Here is an 18112-nt window from a genome sequence, read left to right on the forward strand (position 1 = left end):
ATAAATGTGTAATTGTATGTAAAAAAATAATGTACTTGTATGTAAAAATAATGTGATATCTTGTAACAATCTTTATAATCTTAAAAAAACTATATATATTAATTATCTTTTGCATAATGTTGTGCAGTTATTTTTTAGAACTACATTACCAGTCCCTTTTTATTATGAAATAAGTCCTCTCAAATAAGATTTACTAATACATAAAAAAATAAAATCTATAAAGGAGGTGAAAAACTAACAACAATTACAACTACTACTGCTAATAATAATAATAATAATAATAATAATAATAATAATAATAATAATAAGCACCTCTATAACTTCTGCAGCCCTTGTTTATCTTAAACTCGTTGTTGAAGTTCAATGAAAACTACATTGTAAGAATGATTTGCTTGTTATATTGAATAGAATGGTGGTTAGTCCTTTTCCACGTGGAAAACAGCACTGATCCTTCCTAAACACGAGCAACAAAGAGCGCGGGTTATTCTTCAGTAATTGCCTTCAACGAAATAAATTGCACCCAAGCGTATTTTAAAGGGGGGGGGGGGGGGGGGGGGGGGGGGGGGGGTACTGACATTTTAAAGTTTCGTCCCGCAGTCACTCACTTAGCGGTTACAGAATTAAAATGCACCCAAAACCTGAGCAGTAAAGACTACTAAAATACACGTGAAATTAGCATGAATAATTAGGTTAAATAACTTCATAACTACAATTAATAATAATAATAATAATAATAATAATAATAATAATAAATAATAAATAATAATAATAATAATAATAATCCTGAAGAAGCTACAAATTAATATGCTTTCATTTAAATCGTGTCAGCTTTTTCAAAGCAAAATAAATTAAAAATCATAGTAAATACAATTATTTGTATAATCGTGATTATCGCGACATGCATTAGCGCTCCAGTGTGGAGCTGTGCAGTGAAATGAACAGACCCAGAACTGGCCGGTCACTAAAACGCTCAGTTAGCTTAAGAAAACAGCAGCGGGTAGCAGGGAGAGAAGGTGGCTATCCGGAGATCTCCGAATGGATCCGACTCGGAAATCCGAACGACTTGACCAGCTTTCACTTTCTCAAAAACAAACCATTCAACTTGTCAGTTTTAATTCGCCTCTTTTGAACGCCGGCCGAGCAAGCTGGGGAAACCGTAGGTGGGACGGGGCTGTTAGCGTAGCCGCACAGTTTTAGCAAAGAGTTGGGGAGGGAAACTAACGCCGCAGAGACCGAATGAAAAACGCGGAGGGTGTAATACTGTATTAGGAATGGTGCCTTCGAGTTTCTGTGTTTTATATTCTATAAGGAATAAATCATTCTCAGATGCGTTCTGAAACACAGAGGGTTCTGAATATTTTAGGATTGATTTGGAACTCGAATAGGATGTCGAGTCGTGGAACCCGCTGACGGTTCGATTCATCAACGTCTGTTTACAATCCCCATGCTGTTCCATTATTTCCTGCAGAAAGCCCCAAATGTATCTTCTGGTCCGATGCAATTACGCTGTGTAACCATCTCAGAGTGCAAGTGAGCATTGCGTCCTTATTATGGGTAAAGGGGACAATGTGTTTTAGAAAGAGACAAGTCCATCGTAATTGGGTATGAAATTAATGAACATAGACATCTATTCGCAGCTTTAAAGTTTCTGCTAACATGTTTCACACTGTTTAAAAGGTAGAACACTGGATTAATGGCTCGCTGCCAATATTAAAACTGATTGCATTTTATATAATTTGTGCGCTTGTCTAACGGGTGTCAGCGCATTTTGAAATCCTCTCCAATAAAAGGGGGAGACAAAAAAACGTACTTGTGGAATAATTCAGCGAAATGTGCAGCTCTGGGAAAATGTTCCACAACTTCTTTATACATTTCCGACTGCAGCATTCAGATGATTCCCACAGCCTGCCCGTACAGCTGGCGTGTACAGAACACCGTTGCTCCTTATGTGACATCAAAATACAATTAAAAATATCATCACTTAATTTTTAAATGCTAAAAAAAACCAAAAAAAAACCAAACAGAATATGAAAAAAATGAATACGGTTTAAAAAATACATTATATTTAACTTTCCCCTTTTAAATAATTGAGAATTCACTTCATAATTGTTTTATAATATATATATATATATATATATATATATATATATATATATATATATATATATAGTTTCTTTAATCAAACCCCCTTCTCTCAATTGCTATCGAGGAGCGTTCTGAAGTCTGACAGCCTACTCTCCTCTATTGACAGGCAAATACCCACTTAATAAAAAGAAAGAGCGAAAGAAAGAAAGAAAGAAAGAAAGAAAGAAAGAAAGAAAGAAAGAAAGAAAGAAGCCTTTCTGTTATTTAGCTTTTGGAGGCACTGCACATCAACTATTCAAGCAGATTGATGAACTCCTCCAAAAAGTTTATTAAGAGGAAGAAAACAATAAGAACTAAAGGCTTCAGACAACTGGGCTGCTAGTTTATAAACTGGGCTGCATTGTCCCTGTGGGGAGATGCATGAATACCTTTGAATGGACTCCTAAAACTGACACGATCAAGCCAGACAACAGCATGTTAAAAGGAGGGGGTGTTTCTTCTGAACTGCGGATCTGTATTTTTTTGCATTAATGTACATCTGCAGTATAGGGGTGGAATAAAGGGGTCTCTTTCTTCAGAGCTCACAGGCGCGGGTCCTCTCCTCGGATCTGAACCGGGTCTCTTTCTTCAGAGCTCACAGCCGCGGGTCCTCTCCTCAGATCTGAACCGGGTCTCTTTCTTCAGAGCTCACAGGCGCGGGTCCTCTCCTCGGATCTGAACCGGGTCTCTTTCTTCAGAGCTCACAGGTGCGGGTCCTCTCCTCAGATCTGAACCGGGTCTCTTTCTTCAGAGCTCACAGGCGCGGGTCCTCTCCTCGGATCTGAACTGGGTCTCTTTCTTCAGAGCTCACAGCCACAGGTCCTCTCCTCGGATCTGAACCAGGTCTCTTTCTTCAGAGCTCACAGCCACAGGTCCTCTCCTCAGATCTGAACCGGGTCTCTTTCTTCAGAGCTCACAGCCGCAGGTCCTCTTCTCAGATCTGAACCAGCTCCACATTCTCCTAGCTCGAAGCTTGTGTGAGCTCGCCACTAAAGCAAGCAGCGAAAAGAAAACGAGCAAGCCAGCCGTCCAAAAAAACAGCAGTCAGGAATATCAAAGTTATTCATCAGACCTGAACAGGGCTCCCGTTTTAGCAATTCTGGTTCACTTGACCTGCTATATAAATATGTTTTAGCAACTTTGTACCCACCTACCTAGCAAATCCAGTAGCTATAGGTTCTCGTGCTAGCTAGCCAGGGCTTCTTGCTAAGTACTGTATGTAGTCATGTCATGTTTTTTTTTTCCCAGGCAGTGCACAGAATGTATGTATAGTCAAACATGCTTATACCAATCAGCTGATCGTTATAACTATTATAGCATGGGAATAAATCACAATGAGGACTGATCAAAGTGCATGTTAGTGGGACAGGTGTGGAAGTTGTTTGGACAGAGTTTTTGTGGCTGTCCTGTTGCCCCAATATACTGTTAAATGCGTTTGGGAGAAAGTAAAGGCTTTTAAAAAATGAAATGAACCAGAGAAGGGGGAATATAGCTTTTCTGTAATTCCCTGGTCTTTATATTATTTGACAGAGAAAGAAAGAAAGATATTTAAACTTATTTGAAGTTATTGATCAGGAACTAAAGAGATGAACTACATAACAGCGATGTAATTCCGTACTTCTGAAGTGTGGTAAAGTGGAACCCTTTTAATACACTGAATACAGCACAAGCACAGTGCAGAGCTTGTGTGTGCGGATGCTCACTTGGGCTGTGTTTAACCCCCTCCTCCCCCCTTCGTCGTTCTTTCTTTCTTTTTTAAAGCATTCTTTGTCGATGCAGCAGTTGCCACTTCACGGCCGAGCGCTCCCAGACAGTCCCAGAGAGCAGGGTGATTTGTGACCCGGCTAACCTGCTCTTAGTTCTCCTGAAGAGGGCATGATCCCCAGAGGGCTGACCCGGGACAGAGCAGGATCACAGGGCACCAAACCAGGCCACGCCAACCAAAGACATGACGGCCCGCTCGGGCAGGTGTCAACATTTGCAACACAATTAGCAGGATGAGCGCTATTCCAGGGCCACAGTTAAATAAAGCAATCTGAGGGGAAAACAAAACAGAACAAAAAGAGGCTGGAAAGAGAGAGCCAGATTAGAGGGAGATTACGCTTTGATTCAGCTATTAGAGGGATGGCCTGCTTTAAACAAAACCCAGAGATCAGTGGTGTGTTCCTCTACTGAGGTCTTCCTTTCCCCGCACATGGAGCTGTTGGGTTTCTCTCTCTCTCTCTCTCTCTTCTTTTAGCTTTCTGAATGGGGTTGTATTAGGCAGTGAATGGATCAGATGGATCAGGTTGTCTTTTTCAAAGCTAAAGTGTTTTTTTTTTGTTTTGTTTGTTGGTTTTGTTTTTGTTTTAAATGCACTGAATTTGTTTATTTCCGCAACCCGGCTGCACAATTGGCATAGTTATGCTTTTAGAAATCTGCAGGCACGCTGTAGACGACTTGGTGTTCAAAAATCAACACATTCATTTTGAAAAAGAAAGAAATGTGCGTGCGTGCGTGCGTGCATGTGTGTGTGTGTGTGTGTGTGTGTGTGTGTGTGTGTGTGTGTGTGTGTGTATATATACTGTATATATATAATATTATACACAGAAAAGGATGAAGGATTTAAAAAAATACTCCCTCAAGTTCTTCTTGGGTGTAAACTGCAGAGCAGTACATTACGTTTATTTTAGAAGATTTATTTATTACATTTGTATTAATAATTCTGAACTATTCCACCAATACTTTCAAGTCTTCTACAGTCTGGCTATACAAAGCTCACACTGTTAAATCCACAATCTAGCACCCCCACAGTCACCACTGTAGCGCTGCTATGTGTTTTGAGGCGCTATACTTTATTTAATCCGATGCCTTGACTGGCACCAGCTCTTCAATGTTGCAAGTCTCTTCAATGCAACGTATCTTGTCTCAATCCCTTCACTCTCTCCTCGGGTCTCCATCGCAGTTGACTACCTGACGAGACACTTTCTCAGGATGTCCTGCTGCAGTTTATTCTCATTGCAGAATTGTAAAATGCAGGAACGCGTAGGCTCCTTTCTGTGTAAAAGTGTGGGGGCTCCATTGTAAAGCGGTGTGCACACATTCTGGAATGTCCCAGCCCCTGAAGCTGATCTCCATGTAGCACGGGCATCAAACAGAACCCCCCTCACCCCCCTAAGAGCAGGAACAAAGAGAAGGTACATATTAACTCAGTTAATGAAATACACTGACAATGGGATCTTGGGCTGTTGCTTCCCTGCAATGAAGAATCCATTACAAAGGCTGGTCTTCAGTAAACTGTAATTCTAGTTCCAGAAACACAGGGTTCTGGAGCATTGTGAGGTCATAAAATGGTAAAACCCTAAACAAGCATGTTGCTTTTACTGTACTTGGTTGCATTGTCATTGATTGTCATGTTTTTTTGGAAGGGGTTGTACTTTAAAAGAAGAGCTAAGAATTGATGTGTCACTTCGGCATGTCACTTCTTCATTGACAACTGAAATTGCTCGAATGATCAATATTGAGTAATATATTGACTACCGGTTCATTACAGTCGTTGCACTGAAACTCGAGAAGAGGAAAAAGTGGTGCGAAAACCAGCACAGGTCTTGCAGATCGGTGTTGTGAACCCATTCTTGCGTTAATTCCTTTTATTTCTACAGAAGGCCATCTGAAAATTAATACCTGAAAAATCAATTCGTCAAATGAAGCCCAATATACTGCATGTGTGTTTGCTCCAGCACAAGTATTTAACTAACTTGAACAGGCAACTGCATGCCATTGGTCTTGAAGCAGGGTTCCACGATCTGGATTCAAAACAGAAAGAAGCGTGTTCACAGAGCTGTTTTGTAAAAAGCCTCATGGCAGTGTCAGAAACCGAGTAGCAAGTGCGTGTTTTCAGGCATGTTCGCAGGGAAAGGAACCACCGTGAGTCTGCAAGGGTTTTGTTTTTAAGCTGCTGCCTACAACAGAGGCAAGCTGATCCCATCGGTGCTAGCCGGCATGCTGCTCTGTACGTTTGAACTGAGGGCACGCTAGTTGCCCTAGCAAGTTGTGAAATGTAGAAGCAGTAGCAGCAAGGGATATTTGTTTCTTCTCCATTGTTTTGTCAGCTGTTTTTATTGGTCTCATGCTGGAGCTTGCCTTATATTTCAATATCCCTATAAAAAAGGACAGGTTGCAGTGTTTAAACAGAGCAGTAGAAGTATTATTATATTACCATACTCTACTGTTATGGTGTGCAAGTGTTGGGGGTGGGGAATGCTTAAGCAATTCAAATCTGCAATGCAATCTGCTGAACGATGGACAGTGAAACTGTAATAAAACGAGATTTGGGCATCTGAGCTGGCAGTGAGGAAATCAACCTGTTACAACCTAGTAAAAAGTGCTGGGGAGGAAAATAAAAAGCGGTTTTATATCTGCTTCTCTCTGCCTGTCTTTAAAACACAGGCGCTGTGTAGCAAACCTAACCTGTGCTTATGAAAGAGAATTAAAGGGGAGGGAAAAGGAAAAGAAGAAGCAGAACAGTTTCAAATTCAAACCCGTCGTTCTGCGGCGTCTTTAATGATTTTAAACTTTGTTTTCTCTAATTCTCTCGGCTGCCACACTTGTCAAACTTTGACAGTCTAGTTTGGGGATCGCTGGGATTACAACAATCCTCTATTAACCTCGGAAGCGCATTAGAAACAGACAACACGAATTTCTGGCTAATTTTATTACAATAGAGGCATGCCTGACATAATATGCAACAGTAATTAGGGAATGAGCTATTTGCCCAGTTTCACAGCTATGATTAAGCTACGACAGCACCATGGTCCATTGGTTCAAAGTCTCACCAGCAGCCTACGCCACTTATGGCCATAACATTTCTTATTTTATGGTTTTTAACAGCTTCACCCAGAAATCTTCATTTGCTTTATTTATACATGCATGTTTTTTTTTCGCTCACACAAAGACAATAAACATGTCCCTAGAGTGTTGCAAATCAGAAATTTGTTCAGATTTTTTCCACCAACCTAGAAAGTGAATGCGTTGTCCAGGGTGTGAACAGCGGTGTGGAGAGACAGCTGTTCAGTGGACTGAGTTTCACCAGCTTCAAACAGGGGGCTGTCGTGCATTCATAACGAATGGGTTTATTTATGCATCCAGTGTCTCGCTCTCCTCGGGCAGCGCTCATGCTGGCTTTAAAAAAAGCGCTTTCTTTACTTAAAAAAATAAAAATAAAAATAAAATATCCCATAAGATAAAGTAATAAACTAAAGAAATGATGAGAAAACTGATAGCAAACTTCATTAAAATAATATTGTGAATATTCTTGCCTGCATTGCTAGTGTGTGTGTGTGTATACAATGTATAATTATATATATATATAATATTTAAGCTTCTTTAAACTTTAAATATTTATTCTTACATTTATTATTACGTTACAATAAATTCTTTATTTTAAAGACAAACAGTTGGTATTTAAAATGGAGAAAAGCTAAGTAACAAGTATTTTTAAAAATGAAACAGTATGTCAAGGGTTAACGATACAATGTATCAGCCCTTTTAAAAAGTGCTAGTTTGCTCAAATGTAATACTGTGATGCCTGATGCACAACGCAAGCCAGCATCATCCACAAAACTAAAGCCACAGTAACTGTCTGTATCCCCATTCAAAAACTCGTTTGGGCTGATTTTAAAAAAACTGAATGAAACGGTTAGCTGAAATTTGATGGGCTCACAAGTCATGCTGCTTGTAAGCATTTACAGAAAATCAGTGGATTATTCAGGCAGAAGATTTATTTTTCTCCTACTGTTTTAGTAAACACAAGTAAAAATGATCTCAAGACACACACACGCGCACACACACACACACACACACACACACACACACACACACACACACACACACACTAAACAAATTGTATTAAAGCTCGAGAAATCGCCAGTTTGAAAAATATAAAATATTTCAGTTTTACAAAATAACCAATAGGCAATCAGATCCTAAGCTGCTGGTGATGCAAGTTGCCTCCTAAACTTCTGAATAACAGTAATAAGACAAGCAAGCCTGCAGCATGCGGCACACGGAGAGTGAGTGCAGCAAACGGGTGTATTGCAGGCCAGGTCCGGTGTCTCCACAGGGGGCGGGGAAGGGTCCCGTGGCATATGACCCATTCTTTCTCCAAGCTCGCCCCTTTACTGCTAGCCCTGCTTCCTTCACCTCTTCTTTATTGCTGTGTTTTGTATCTGAATTGAGCTCCCATGAGCAGGCACTGACCCCCCCCACCATCGCCACAGCTGCTCTCACTTGTACTTGCTGGTTGTTTTGTCATTGGGAAGATGTGCTGTGCTGGAAACTGTGGGACACGAGAATAAATTTTGGTGTAGAACATTGAGACATTGAACCCCCACCACAGTGAATTTAACAAAACGTGCCCCCCCCCCCAAAAAAAAACCCAAAAAACAAACATGTGCTCTGTATTCATAAAGCCTGTTGATACTACACCCTTTAACCCGCAGTGTAAAGGCCTCTGTATCGCTACGGTTAAAAACATGTGTGTAATAATGGGCTAGACACAAGCGCAAACACAGCCATTTGTTTTGTGCAGTGTGGAGCTAAAGCTGCAAGTCTTTGAGAGATCCATCCTGAGAACTCTGGAGGAGATGACATCACTTTGCCGTCATGGAATGTCACGTCATCCAGGAAGTTGCCTCCAGCATTTGTACAGAGCAGCACTGCCTCATAAAAAGTGACAATCTAGATAATGTCTAACATGTTGATTTCATAGACACCACTGATGTGCAGTGCAGTTGTTTCATACCAGCTCTCTTTCAGACAGGGTCAAACTCACAGATAACTTGCCCTGATGTTGTCGGTGTCTGTATGGTATTATAGGACCTTGTTTTCAAGTTATTATTGGGAGGCGTCAGGGAGGAAAGGCTTCAGGACAAGTTCCCTATCCTGGTAGAGCTTGGAGATCTTGTCTCCTCAAGTAGGAAACCATCATTTCCTGCAGAGTGACCTTTCTTCTCCTGATTTTATAATAGCAGCGTTCATCGTTACACTTGAAACTGTTGGGATCCCAGCCGGGCTTCCTGTGCCTGCACCTCAGAGTCTGCCCTCCTCTGCAGGCTTGGATCTGCTCACCACTGGGGTAGGAGACCTCCTCGCAGCAGGGAGGGAAGCTGGTGGGAACGCGCTCTCTTGGCCCCTGGGGCAGATCTCAACCAATGCCACAGCATGGTGCTCGGGTCAGGGGTCAGGGGTCAGGGGTCGGGGGGTGGACAACTGCAGGTGTTTATAAGCCAATTTATAAACCAGCCTTGTCCAAATAAGGGGCCACTCCAGTGAAAAAATAAATATGTGCAGGTTAATCTGCATCAGTAGACCAGTGGAATGTATCTGCCAATGCCTTCCATTGGGGTTCCTGTGGTGACGTCACATGGTGCTGTTTGGATGAACAAATGTCACAGGGGTGACTTCTGTTGGTGCATTCTCGGGTCTCGCGGTGTTCAACAACAGTCCTGTATTTGAATAATAGGGTGCATTTAAAATATAGGCATTCATTATTAAATGATATAGCTACTTATCAACTTTCATGCTGTACTAAATAAAAAGGCGTTCAGTCCATCAGTGTTCACTTAAAAAAAAAAAAAAAAAAGTCATGCACGCTGACTCTAACTGCTACCTGCTAACTGCTCCTTGCAAACCCAGCCCCCTCTTTGTCGTTTTGCCTGTTACTTAATTTTATTACATTTGCAATAGCTGTGACCCAAATTAGCACAAGCTTAATCACAGGAAATGAAAGGCCATTGTGAGCGAGGGAGAGAGCGCAGCCCTGGTGTAAAACTAAACCTGCTCCTTTTCAAACCGGCTTCCTCCATCCGTCCGCCCGTCCACTCGCTGGAGCTATCGGGTGCAAATTCAATCAGCTCAGTTTTACAATTTGTTTAAATAAAAAGAAGAAAAAAAACCTAAGCCGAAAGAAGTGGAAAAAAGGAAGAAGAAACTGAAGTGAAATGCACACTGTCGCAGGAAGAGCTCTGCAAGCCATTTCTGTGTTTTGTTTTGATTTTGAACCCCAGTCCTTAGACACTCGTAACAGCACTCACATGCACAGTCTGTAAGTATGGCTTAAAAAATTCATAAATGTTAAAAAAAAAAAATTCTGTCACCCATTAACAATCCCACCCATCCCCTCCCCCCATCTGCCTAATGTTTTAATATTCAGGGGGCACCTTCCACAGTGAGTCAGTGTTTATTGATATCACACAGGGCTGCACGGGTCTGTCAGCCCTGTATTCAGTCCTTCATGGCCCCCTGAGGTGTGGGTTCTAGCGGACTGAAAGAGCGGAGAGGCCACCGGACTCCTCTGTTGTCTAAGGTGAACATATATGCGCTCACTCTCACAGACACACAGGCACGCACACACACACACACACACACAGACAGGCACACACACACAAAGGGACCGGGGTCCTCGTAACAGATGACAAGACTCATAAAAGCCGAACGACTTCTTTTTGGAGATGGAGAGAGCGAGGAGAGTTAAAGAAAGAAAAGAGGGTCTAATTGTTTGTTGTGGGAGCCACAGATTATAGAAACTCCCTTCTTTTTAAATACGTTCTTTATCAAAGAAAAGAAAAAAAACTGAAAAGCAGAGGAGTTTTCACTTGGGGGGGGGAAATGAAAAGAAAAAATGAACGCGTTTTTAGAAAGACAGTGGGAAATGTAAAAAGAACTAGTCTGGTGACTATAGTTGGTCTTTATATGCATTATATAAATATAATATATATATAGTTTTATTTTGAAGATATCTTCGCTTGCAATTTCAGCTGCACTCTTGGGTGCTTTAGACCCGAAACTCTATTTCTGTTTTGTTGAACGTTTGATTCATTAAGATTTATAAAACAATTTTCAGTGAATTCCACAGGGCCCAACCCAACAGGGTCTCACAAACTACTACAGGTCAAGTTAAAATGAGGCGATCCTTTGATAATATAAATATATATATATATATATATATATATATATATATATATATATATATATATATATATACATACACATGTGATGCATGAAAACTGAATGTTGCCATTTTTCAAGAGCACTAGCAAAACCGGTCCTACCCTGTTTTTTTTTTTTAATTGTGTCTAAAGAACAATTTGGTTAACTTAAGCTTTTTAATAATTGCATTGGTTTAATTACAAGGAAATGATTGCTTGCAAATAATTGTTTGCATAAGTTGTTGTTGTTGTTGTTGCCAAGAAACTATACAAATGACCATGAAAATTCTTACTGTGGACAATGGACCAGATTCTCAAAAGCTATTCACATTTTCATTAACCCTAATAGGGGGATAAACTGCCAAGTGGAGTAAATATCGTTGAGAATCAAGCCCAGGGTCTGGCGGGTTGTTTTGAAACTTACAAAACCTTTTCATTGAAGGGGCCGTGAAATACAAAGCACTGTGCGAATAACAAAGGCGTTTAGCACGACTGAAATCTGGAAATCTGAAGCGAGGTGTGCCAAGGACTGTCTAAACCGGCGTGCCGCTGGGGTCCCTTTTGTTAAGCGAGTCTTGGGGGTCGGGCGCATAGTGAAAAGCAGCGGCCCGGGGTCTTGGCTAGGTTGACTAATTCCAAGCAGCCCCTCTGCAGTTGAGAGGCAGCCTTCTCTCTCTTTGCCACCAAAAGAGCCAAGAAAATGTGTTGTTTTTTAAGTGGTGGAAAAGTGGTGACTGCTGGGAAGTAAAACAATGAGAAAGGAAACCAACGTGAAAAGGGGACAGGAAGACAGGAGGGCCGCTGTTTCCTACCCCAGGGGCCCAAACAGAGCCCCCCCAGCTTCAGTGTAAATGACAGTGGTGAGGCCAGACAATATTTGTGTTTAGTAGTTTATTCCCTCTTCAATCTCTTCAGTTGTTGTTGTGATCAGCCAACGCTACCTGTGGCCCTGCCAATGACACCCTATGTTTCTTTCTGGGGTCCCACGCGTACCGTCAGTTCAGTTCGAGTGACACCCTTGCTCTACCCCCCCTCCCCTCGGACCTGGCTCCCCTGCTCGGTGTGTGCGTGTGTGTGTGCGTGTGTGTGTGTGCGTGTGTGTGTGTGTGTGTCTCAGGGCTATGAATACAAAGTGCAACTCTTTATAGACTCCACAGCTGTGTCTGGGAGTTGATGAAGGGTGCGTTTCCTCTGGAGATTTGAAAGGGACAAACAAACGGGTGCTAAGAATGAGGAGGAGAGGAGGGAGGGAGGGAGGGAGGGAGGTGGTGCAGTGGGGTCCTTGTGCCAAAAAAAAAGTTAAAGAAGAAAAGAAAGAGAGACAGAAAGCAGTACTTTTGATGGATATCCCATCTGCTTGTGCTCAGAACAGGGCGCTGGATGAACAATGGGCTGTTACAGGAATGGACTATTTTATGCCCTGGTCAGTCTCCCAGTCTCGTCTCCTCCTTCCCTCCCCAGAGCCCCCTGGCTTGCTCGTTCTTCAGGGATCTCCGGGCTACATGGTAACAGTTGTGTTTCACCTGCTTCTTCACATTGATTCAGTAAATATTATTATTCCCGCCAACTCAATGCAAAGGCAGTTAGATATGCAGTAAGTACTGTTTATAAGTAAATTTCACTTCTCCATGAACAAATAAATAGTTGACAGAGAAATAGAAATACAACTATGTACAGTAAGAGCAAAACTAGTCAAATTAAAGGGAACTTTTTTTGGTTTTCTGATGTGCTAAACCACAAGCGCTGCGTTACCCAGACCCCCCCCCCTCCCCAAAACCCTCATTACCAAATCGATCTCAACCAGCTACACTCCACCAACATGTTAATCTTGCAGTCATTACCTCCAGCAGATTGGGCTCACTGCTAACAGAAACATTACATCCTCTCCTAACAATAACTGTTTGCTATCTTCCGTCGATTGCTGCTTTCACAACAAGTTTAGTGGGGTCCCATTGGGGACCAGCAGGCCTGGCCTAATTAGGGGGATTAATTAATTCAAATGGAAAGAAAGAAAGACCCGGCAGGTCTGGTGTGTGCAGGCTGGCTCTGTGCTGCACGATCTGTATTCAACGGCTCTGGAAAACCGGCAGGGAGAGACCGATTTTAATGACTTAAACCATGGCGATAATTAGACCCTATTTTATTGTTTTGACATTAATAAACAAGGAGTATGTCCACACTGTGTTATGTGCAATGAGATTTGCAACGTCAACCATTGCACAGTCAGCAGCTGCATGCTAGCTGCAGGCAATAGCAGCCCTTCGTTTACATGATTTATTATTTTAGCTGTTTTAGTCTTTGTGATACAGGATAGATGGACATATTTTCAAAGCATGCATTCCAGTCTTTAATGAACTGCTATTTCTTTTTTTAAAATACACAAGTGTGTATTTATCTAATTCTGAAACACTATAACTTAATATGAAATCATTTGAGTTTCTCAAAATGTAGATACCATAATTGTTCGTATATAACCCTCAGCTGTCTGACAGTACAGGTCTGTTATACTTTAATGCAAGTTATAGACTAAATCTTACGACTCTGAGAACATTTACTTGTGGAATCGATATTTTTCAGTATATTATTAACCACAAGAAAAGCCGAATTAACCCTTCCCGTACCTGAAATGAGCCTGCAGATCAGTGAGTAAAAAGCTTTTAAATCTGGTCTCTGACCCTTTCTTTAATCGTTTTGAAAAAAAATATAAACAGCTTTGTGGGAGCTTACTGAGGCAGGCATAACTGGAAGTAACGAAAATGTAAAATTAACTTTAGCATTTTCTTCTGTCTGTACATTTCGGTCAAAGTTCTTGTATTAGTATGACAGGTCTGGTGATGGACTTAACGCTTCTAGTAAGCTTTTTTTATTGCGAGAGAGAGAGAGAGAGAGAGAGAGAGAGAGAGAGAGAGAACGCTGGCAGGGGTGTAACACTCTGAGCAGACTTGTCATCGGCACTGATGATGTCCACTGTTTAAATAAAGTACCACTTTGGTAAATCACCTTGTAAGCCTGTCTGAGTTGACAAAAATAATTGACAGAAAGAAGGGGATGCAGATTGTGGGTTCTTTCTTTCTTTCTTTCTTTCTTTCTTTCTTTCTTTCTTTCTATTCTTTTTATTCCATTAATTCCACTCCTAATAGAAAGCTTTATCAGCCTCCTGGAATCCTCGGTCCCTTCACAAAGTGATATAGAGACCGCTGAGCAGTCCTCAAGTGTGGTCACGCTGCGTTAGCACCAGAGCAGTCCTCTGCTTAGCCATAAAACCAACAAAGGGATATATAATATATATATATCAAGATATAGATTTGGAGAAGTGTGGTGTGTGTTTGGAGAGGGCGAGGGGGGGAGGAGGGGAGGGGTGATAGAAAATCAATCTTTTAAAGAAAAAAACAAATTCGATTTCATGAATGCACAGTCATGTCCGGCAGACGCATGTAATCCTGGAAGAATTCTCCACTCTGGGCTTTCGAGAGACAAGATGAAGTCCGGGAAATGACTCCTAGAGAGGACCATAATGACAGACTCTGCCTAATCCTGTAATTCCTTGTTTAATTAAACTTCAGAGAAGGCCAGGAGTGCCAGCTATTTTGCGGTTTCATTTTTTTTTTGGGGGGGTGAGAGGGTGATATTCACACACACACCAGCATGCAGAAACACGCTCTGCTCAGAGATGCACTCATTCAGCTGTTTAATTTTGCTACCGTCTATTTTCTTCTTTACAGTAAGACCGTGGGTTATACACTTTACAATTCATCCCAGCTGATCCAAACGGCATCTTAATACTGCTGTTTTTAAATATCCAGTTTGTATCAAACCTGTTGATTTTATTTACATTTATTTGACACAAATACATTTAAGAGACTCTTCTAATTCAAAAAAAGACACACAGTTTACATTTTTTAATTAACAGAAAATGTATTAAAATCATTTAGACTCATTTTTAAAGAATCATTAAAAAAAAATAATAATTCTGTTCTGCCCCGGAATTTTGTGAAACGGGTCGAACCCGCTCCGGTGTGCAAACTTGCTGACGTGTTTTGTGAAAGTGACCCCGGGGGTGGGTTTCTAGTTCAGGTCACAAGTGAAATGATTTCGCTCTCAAAGGCACCGCCAAACAAACCTCTGAATCTAGCGAAGTTCGGACGTGAGTGCCATTCCCTTTCTCTTTCTCCTCTCGGGTTCCTGTTCCTCTGGTTTGAGAATGCTGCGGGCCCTCTTGATTTCTGGGCGTTTTAATTTGTGTGTTATTTTCACGCTTGACTGCTTCCCAAACAAAACCAGGTCCTACCTCCACCTCCACCACACCCCAGACTCCCCTCCCCTCCCTTCCCAGCCCCTCACACCCTCACAGCTGCCTTGGTTTACCCAGATTCCCCACAAGGGGCTCAAATTCCACCTTCAAGATGGGCTCAGTTGTCCCTGTGAGTGTGTGAGTGTGTGTGAGTGAGTGAGTGTGTTTGTTTGAGAGCTAAGGCTAAGCTGTTGAAATCTCCAGGTTCAGTTTCCTGTCTGTCTCGTTTCTTCCACTTCACTTTCATAGCCAGAGGCGCTTCTTCGACACACACAAGCCCTGAACCTGGCGCTACCACGACCTCTCTGCAGACGCAGTGCAAGCAATTTGTGTTTTTCCAATCTTCCGGATATGAATCTGGAATCGATCCCCAGCAATCCAGACAGCAAGCTCAGTTCAATTTTTTTTTTTTAGCTGGAGGGGAAGTTGATCAATTTCTGGAGCGAATATGGAGCTGTATTTGTTTGGAATGAATTACTTAGTAGAAAAGATTTGTATCTTGTATGCCCAGAATCTCTTCCAACTTTACCGGTATGCATACGTACATTGCATGACTGATTACTTTATTGAAACACTAGATATGCCATTTCATTTTTTATTACAGTTTTTTTTTTAATAATGATTTTTCTTCTTCAGTATTTACTTATTATGGCTTCTGTTTTTTTTTTAGTTAGTTAGTTTCACTGGGAACTTTTCTTGTTACGGATTTGAACCCGGATCTAATGTACAGATCACTGCACTGTAGAGATACAGGTAGACAGACATGAAGTTAATTGTACCAGAGTTAAAGACTAGATCTGTTCATTTGTTTGGGTGAGCTTGTAAAGGATTTGCCCCACCTGCCCTTCCAAACTACCCCAGCAGAACTTCTCTGCCCACCCCCTCCCCTCTCGACTGGGGCATCTCTTGTAGAGCGCGGCGCTCGGAGGGGGCTATCGGCCTGTATAAATACCTTCACATAAAAAAATAGCAGTTCAGCCATCCCTAATTTGGAATCGCTTAAATTTCACCAGGAGTCATGGCCCAGATTAGGCTCAGTGTCTGGAGCACAGGCCCTCAGGTGCTATTGTGAGGATCTGAAGGGATCAGAAATTCTCCCCTGAAACCTGAAAATAATAATAATAACAGTAAAGAAAGATGAGGCCTGTGTGCGGATCAGTGAGCTGCTGGGAAAGGCGTGATGTAAAGAAACGGACACAATCGCCGCTTCTTTTTCCTATTCGGAAGCATAAACAGGTTTGAAAAAAAACAACCTGGATGTAATAAATAATATAATATGCCCCCCCCCCTCCCCCTTAGCCATTTAACTTTGTTTTTATTTACTTTCAATTGGATTTCATTTCTCAAGAAAGCTGGTGTCTTACAAGTCTCTATGACTTTGTGGAACCCTTTGTAGCAGACGTGATTTATCCATAAATCTTGTATATGTAAACCACCCCCCCAACGTCAGACCACATACCTCTCGTATACTGAGGCGGACTGACTTGCGGCTACCACACGATACCCCGCGGAGGAATAATAATATTAAAGTATGTTAGGGTCGTCAGGGTTTGGCTCCTCCTCCTCCTCCTCCCCGCTCACCCTTCTCCTCTCCCCAGGTACCCGCATGGACGAGGGCTCGGACGTGGAGTCGGAGCCGGACCTGCCCCTCAAGAGGAAGCAGCGGCGCAGCCGCACCACCTTCACCGCGGAGCAGCTGGACGAGCTGGAGAAGGCCTTTGAGAGGACGCACTACCCTGACATCTACACCCGAGAGGAGCTGGCTCAGCGGACCAAGCTGACCGAGGCCCGCGTGCAGGTGAGGGGGAGTGGGAGGGGCTGCGATGAGGGAAGGACAAGGGGCTGGGGGCTGGGGGCTGGGGGCTGGGGGCTGGGGGCTGGGGGCTGGGGACTGGGGGCTGGGGGCTGGGGGCTGGGGATTTTAAATGATATTGTTAAATTTGCATAGCAATTTATCGGTTTCCTCTGCTTTATATATATATATATATATATAAAATAAAACTGTGAACTCTTTACAGTATGAGAAGTTGCTGCTCTGCCCAGACTTTGAAAAATCATACATGCATTATAATGACATCGTGGATAACAAACCTAGAACGATTAGACATGTCGTGAACCCAGGGGTTGCACTACACATTCACTGTGCTTCATCATGGTTTACCATGTGTTTCTATACCATGGCATATCCTGTTATTTACCACGGTGTACTTTTCTAAGTAAGTTCATCTTTTGAATTCTGGATGCATTGTATGTATGTGAGAGACAGAGGCTGCCTGCATGCACTGTATTAAAATCATCGCTTATGTGACAGAACTGTAAAACCTGACACAACTACAGCCACCCAATGCGGAGTTCTGTATTATAGTTATCTTTGTTTCTTTTCATATTATCACCCCTTCTCATGCTTTCTTTCCCCAAACACCAGCTGGGAGTATCCCATAGTCCAGCTCCACTTTGCCAATCCCTCCCTCCCTCTTCGGTTTCAGGGTAAAAAAAAAAAACACGCACACTCTCCCAGATGAGTGAAAAGAAGTCAGGGAGCTAATATTTAGTAGGATTAATACTCACTGTGGGAAAATGTGTGTGGTTGCGAGCGTGAGTGAAGAATCAGAGGTCAGCTATGTGTGTTGATGTCCAAGGGATCAAGTGTGTTAACAGAGATGCCAGTGTAATGGGGCCACCATGTGTAATTCAGTCTGCCTGCCTGCCTGCAACGACGGTGCTAGCATTC

At 42.2% G+C, this 18112-nt stretch overlaps 1 protein-coding gene across 2 annotated transcripts in view; it reads left to right on the plus strand.

Annotated features, from left to right (window-relative positions):
• The window catches only part of LOC117425012 (paired box protein Pax-7), a 100350-nt gene that overhangs the window by 49569 nt on the left and 32669 nt on the right, over positions 1 to 18112 (plus strand). For both annotated transcript variants that reach the window (XM_059002101.1, XM_059002102.1), the window contains one exon: positions 16980 to 17179. In XM_059002101.1, the coding sequence (XP_058858084.1) occupies positions 16980 to 17179 (200 nt within the window). The remainder of the gene's footprint in view (positions 1 to 16979; positions 17180 to 18112) is intronic.

The sequence above is a fragment of the Acipenser ruthenus genome, chromosome 27 (assembly GCF_902713425.1).
Source record: "Acipenser ruthenus chromosome 27, fAciRut3.2 maternal haplotype, whole genome shotgun sequence".
Classification (NCBI taxonomy): domain Eukaryota; kingdom Metazoa; phylum Chordata; class Actinopteri; order Acipenseriformes; family Acipenseridae; genus Acipenser; species Acipenser ruthenus.